This window comes from Eulemur rufifrons, chromosome 7 (genome assembly GCF_041146395.1).
Source record: "Eulemur rufifrons isolate Redbay chromosome 7, OSU_ERuf_1, whole genome shotgun sequence".
In the NCBI taxonomy this organism is placed as follows: domain Eukaryota; kingdom Metazoa; phylum Chordata; class Mammalia; order Primates; family Lemuridae; genus Eulemur; species Eulemur rufifrons.
Genome location: NC_090989.1, coordinates 182,021,013 through 182,027,012, shown reverse-complemented (window position 1 = coordinate 182,027,012; position 6,000 = coordinate 182,021,013). Strand labels below are relative to the sequence as shown.

The 6,000-nt window shown below is 38.5% G+C and overlaps 1 protein-coding gene across 1 annotated transcript in view; it reads right to left on the bottom strand.

Moving 5' to 3' along the window:
* Positions 1-5,258: 5,258 nt before the first annotated feature.
* The window catches only part of CNTN4 (contactin 4), a 155,419-nt gene continuing 154,677 nt past the window's right edge, over positions 5,259-6,000 (bottom strand). The window contains exon 16 of the mRNA XM_069473830.1: positions 5,259-5,359. Coding sequence (XP_069329931.1) covers positions 5,259-5,359 — 101 coding nt within the window. The remainder of the gene's footprint in view (positions 5,360-6,000) is intronic.

The window sequence follows — 6,000 nt, the reverse complement described above, 5'->3', positions numbered from 1 at the left end:
ATTAAAGATATTACTCTTTGTTAGTTAAAATCCTAAGACACATATGTTTCCTGGTGTAGTTTGTGTTGTTCATAATAATTGGTAAGAACATGTAGCAAAAGCCCAGTGTACCAAGATTGGAGATATCACATTTAATGGCAGCTATATTTAAGTACCTCAGCCTTGCCGTTTCCAGACTTTCAGATCTATCATGTGGTTGGCCCTTTTTTAAAAAAAGCTTTCTCTGTGTGATCTGTATTATTCGGGCTCTGCTAATCTACAACTGCCCATAAATGTTGGTGATAAAGGCTAGAGGCCAATTTTGTTTAAACTGTGAGCTCTGTTGAGTATTGTAGTTTACACTTGAGTTGTGGAATTGGAACATTTAATCTGCATGGCCCATTTAGCACATGGGGAAAGGGGCCTCCCTGCAGAATGGGCAGCCTGGCTTGCCTATTGCTATCACACGGTGGCGGGGGCTGCCGAGATCATACGAAATGGTGCCATGTGTTCTCCTCCCTCTAGGTCTGGGATGGGGGGATGCGGGCCCGGTGCTCGGGGAGTACAGTCAGGAATCACACCCAGGCTCTACCCCCGAGGTGCTCTCTGTCTACGAGAGGGAAGAAGACGTGAACTAAAACAATTTACATACCAGGTACAGAGGGATAAGTGACACGAGCAGGTACTGACCACGTGCCTTGGAGGGCAGAGAAACGAGAGGTCGACACCAGATGGGGAAACTGAGGAAGGCTTTGTGGGAAACCTGCCATCTCGATGAAGAACCTACTGCTAAATTCTTTTATATTTTATATTAACATTACTATCAATATTTAGTTTAGTAAACAGTCTATAGTGCTAGTAAAATGATTACATATTAATATTAAGAAACAATATTTAAATAAAAGGTGATAATGGATGTGCTAGTTGAGTTCAGCTCATTTTGGTGATGGGCAGCATCAACATTCTACATCTGCAGTTCTGAAGTCCCTTGAGAAAAAAAAAAAAAAAAACTGATGATAAAACAATCACTGATGTTTGGAGAGCCATGCATTTAGAGCTTTACAAACTTTATTCCATCTAGTAAGTAGCAACTGTCAGAATGCATCCCAGGCAGTCGCACTCCAGAATCCATATTCCTAGCCTCTGTATTAAACTGCCTTTGTAGGGCTTCCGTGTCCAGCATTTTGTAATGGAATCATTTTGGATATGACTCCAAGCCCACAGGTTGACTATAAATCCTTGATTTTAAAGGCTTGCCCCTCAAACCACTACGGTTGGCCACATAACTTTTTTAGCCAGAACATTGTTCTAATCGTAACATCAGGAAAATACAGTCAATTCTTAATTATCTGTGTTAATGGATAACAAGGTAATCCAATATGGTGTGCAAAAATCACCTGTTGGTTGATTATATCACATTAAATTACTTTAAAAATTACATGACATTTTAATAGCTAATTATGTGCTATTTATGTACTTTTTATAACTCAACATTCTTTGAGCATATTTGTGGTAAGGTAAGGTAAGGTGGTGAGAGAGAAAAGGAAAGTTTAAGCAGGTTTTAACATCGCCTCCCAGCCGTAAGCAACCACAATTTGGATGGCAGAAATAACTCAATCTTAAGATACAGGTTTATGGTACCTCCCACCTCACAGGTTGGAAGAATTCAGAGCTTACCTGAGAAAAGAAGTTTATCATCCATGTCTCCTGCCCCCATGGAAAGGTGTTGCTTTGTGCATAGCCTGGGTGGGCTCTATAGAAACTAGATACGCTGGGAGAATCCATTTATCTGGGAGAATAGAATTTCCTTTTATACAGTTAAATCACAGGTGGATTATACACAACAAAGAGGATAAGAGTAAGTACTTGAAAAGGTTAAATAAGCAAAGCAAATTTTTCCTAGTGCTCTGCTTTCAGAAAAAATCTTGAAAGCAGCAATACTTTCCACTTGAGTGTATTACTTCAGCTTAGGGCCTGGGAACATCTCCTTGGCTGGCTAAGCATAGAAAGTCTATTGCTTGGACCCAGCCAGCACTTACGGTCTCACCTTCTGGAAACATCATCTTAATTTTCTCTTAAGAAATTATGCCTCCTCTGGGAGTGCAGGCTTAGTGTGATCAAGGTGCTCTGGCTGTGTGGCCCAAATTGGACTGATCAGACACTTTCCCAGGCATTTGGATGTTGAGCAGAGTGGCATCAGAATTGGACACAAAGCTGATTCATTCCCACAACAGGACCCCAAAAAGATATTCCGAAGTTCTTGCAGTCTGGACCATTAGAGTGGCCTTATTCCTATCCTCACCAAGGCTTGACCCTTCAGTGTTTCCTTGGCTCATTGATCTAACCTGTGTCTGTGTCGTTCTAGTTAATTCCTTTCTGTTTGCTCAAGTTAGCCAGAGTTGTTTCTGTTGCTTGCAACCAGCGGACACTACCTGGGACAATCACGGAAGCCAACAAATCAGACGAGTTTCAGTGAAGGTGCCCATGGGGCACTTTCTAAAATATCTTCAGTCAGACTCAGCTAATCCAGGGCCTCATTTCTCAGATGATGAAGCCGAGCGGTTAAAGGACTTCTTCAAGTCAGAAAATTAGAAGCCAGGCCTTTTAACACGTTCCACCACATCACGAAAGTAGTGACACAGTCTTCCCTGGTAGGTTTGCTATGGAACATAGGTGGGCAACTGATGCAAAATGCTACTTCAAAGACCCCTTTGATCAATTAATCAATGAGTATTTATTGCAAGGCACTGTGCTAGGCACTATGGAGAGTACATGGAAGATAAGACCAAAGTCCCTGCCCTCAAGGAGCTTACAATCTAGTTGGGAAGACAAGGCATACATACAAGGAAAAGTAAGTAACAATACAGGAGTTAAATTAAAATGCAAGATAAACAGTACAAGAGATTTCCAAAAGTCATACCTGATTAATTACTAAATGAGCGGTATTGGTAGGGGTTGCAGCTAATTCAGAGGAAGGATGTCACAGAAGACCGACATGTGGGAAGACTTCACAGACAAGCTGGGGTAGGGGCTACCCTAGGACAGTCGGGATCTGGGTGGGAGAGAAGAGTGGGGAGGGCATGTCAGGAAGGGGCAGCCATAAGACCAAAAGGCACAGAGGTGAGACCAAAAGCAAGCAGTGTTCAGGGGCCAGGGCGGGCTCAGTATGGCTGGAAACAAAGTTAAGCTGTTTTAGATTAAGAAGGGCCTTCAATGCTCAAGTTTAGATCTTATCCTTTTAGCAATGGGAGTGGGGGAAACAACAGATATACTTAGATTAAATACAAAACACTTAGCTAATCAAGAGAAAATATTCAAGTCTGATCTTAGGACACTTATCTGTGGAGTATGACTCTCTCTACTTCCAAAGAGGATTTGAAATGATGTCTGCAGGGTGGTCACCTCCAAAGGAATAGCTCTGGGCTGTCTAGCTTTGGGTCATGGCCAGAGACTTTTGAGTCCCACTGTGATCCCAAATTATAACTAGCACAAAGGTGAGCTAAAAAATTCCCTGACAGGCAGGCAGGAAAAATGCTCCCAAAAGACAAGTATCTTTACAAATGACAGAATATTTATTAACAATACCTTTAAAAAAAGATTACATATGCTAGATCACTGGTAAATGTCATTTACACTGGGGCTGAGGACTACCTGGGGTGTCATGTTTTTTTCATTCATTTTATTATTTTGTTGATTTTTTGTGTGTGTGTGATTTTAGATTTTATTTTAACATAGAAGTAAGTAATCATATCAAACTAAGAAAGGAACACAGCTTGAAATACTGACAATATTTTTTTCCGGTTACCACCCTAATTGTTACACAAATGGAATCCTGATTATGACTTTATTGGATAAATATAACTAGAAGGTTGAAAAGTTAAGTTATATTATTTGTAAGCAAAAATGACAAATTACAGGCAAATTTGAGCTCTCTGAGAAAGAAGAAAAGATGGCAGCGTGTTTACATGTGAAAATTTTTATAGAAAATTTCATTGCCTTTTATATTACTGTTCCACTAGTGTCAGCTTACAAAACCTCCCCATCATAACAAATAGTTCTTTTCATAAGAATACGGATTTGTTGATATTGTCATTTTCCAATGTGTGATTTAAAGACTTAGAAGGTAAAGCTTATAAAGCAACTAGGCTACCTACTGCAAAACAGGAGAATCATCAAGATATCATACAATTGTACTAAAGATCTCTCATAGAGTCATATGAAAAATTCTTTGCGGCAACTATTTGCTAAAATAGGAGAAATCTTCCAAACTCCATACGTAATTTTGATTCAAAAGAAGGGCTCTATTATTACAGAGATACATGTATTATATTTAAGAAATTTTGTAAAGAAATTATGACTCTATTGACAGAGAATTACTTCTTTTTTTAAAATTTACATTCAAAACAGATACATTTAAAGATAGTAAAATTATCTTGTATCCTTTGAAAGACTTGATTGACTATAGTAACTTTTGGTCTATGTTACTACAGGATATGTAACTTTAAATTTAAGGTCTAAGATAATGCTACTACAAAGACAATGCTAACTTAGCTGAGTGAAAAGAAAGTCTTACTGTACAATGCTAAATTCAGGGATGGGAGTATTGCACAAGGTGCCTCTCAGGCAGTCGATTTAGGTTTTGAGATTGCAGCCATTCCTGAAACCATCTCAAGTTGTGTTGAACAACAGAATTCACAGCAGGGCGGGAAAACATATTGTACATGTCAAAAAGCATTAACCATTCAAAGAGTAATTTGCACACAGCAGCCTTGAGTTATAGACCAAATCTTCAGCTGTTCTGCCACTAGATCCTCATAAAACTGTACAAGTCATTTCCAATTTATTAACCAAAGTGAGTTTCAAACTCTGTTTGTAAAGGAAATGTTTTCAAATTATAATTGCATGGTTGTGTTGCCCATAGCATTTTACAGCAGAGGAAAAAATTAATATCTACATTATATGTTAACTTTAAAAAATTCTATAAAACACTAAATATATAATAAAAAATATGCATATAAGGACATATGTAAACTGCTTTGGTAACATCATATTACAGATGTCTTCAGTGCATTGCAGAGTTTCCAAAGAACCTTCAGACAAAGCTAGGTTTGCTTTGAGGAAGTACTGTATAATGCCATTCCTAAAGAAGCAAAAAACATTTTTTTTTTCCGGTAATAAGATGTACTCGAACAACAATATTACTTAATACTGGGTGTCTTCAAAACAACTAGCTAAATGTTGCTTATATTATAAACAGCAAGTCCTTTAGATAACTTTTGTCATAAACTGGACCGAGCTGTGAGGGAAATCATTATCGTACTGATGGCTGACAGCGTGCACGCGTTTGAAGTGGAAGCCCCGGATCCTCTTGCATAGGCATCTGAAAAGAGAAAAAAATTCACTCAAAATAAATAAATAAATAAATAAATAAATAGAAAAGTAAAACAGCCTCATCCTGGCTACAAAGGGAAGAGAGGTCAATGAAACTGCAGAACTTTCTGGGTTCTACTAGAAATAATTACCTCTTAATGACTTTTCAATATCGGTTCTATTATTACCTAGCCATGAACTTGGGAGCAGGGTGTGGGACATCCCTCCCTGTACCTTAAAGCATTTGTAAAATGAGAATGTCCACATCTAACGTGAGAAGAAACTTCAATATTAGTAATAACAATACGGACAAATAGATTGATAACGCAACAAAATGAAAATTGCTACTCCCTTTTGAATTCTACCTTGGCGCTGGGCACAGACCTATGTGGCACTTAAATCTTGCAAAACCTGGATCACGGCCAGCTATTGCTGTTACCCCATTTAACAGATGAGATTTGGGCCCAGAGAAGTAAGGTAACTTTTCTAAGATCACCTAGCCAGTAAATAGCTGGATTGGGATTCAGATCCATGTCTGTCTAAATATACCCCTTTTCTCCAAACAAAATAATCTCTATGCTTTTTAAAATTTTTCTTATGGGTCCTACATTTTTCTTTTTCTTTTCTTTCAAGGCTAGTCAAGTGAAGCAG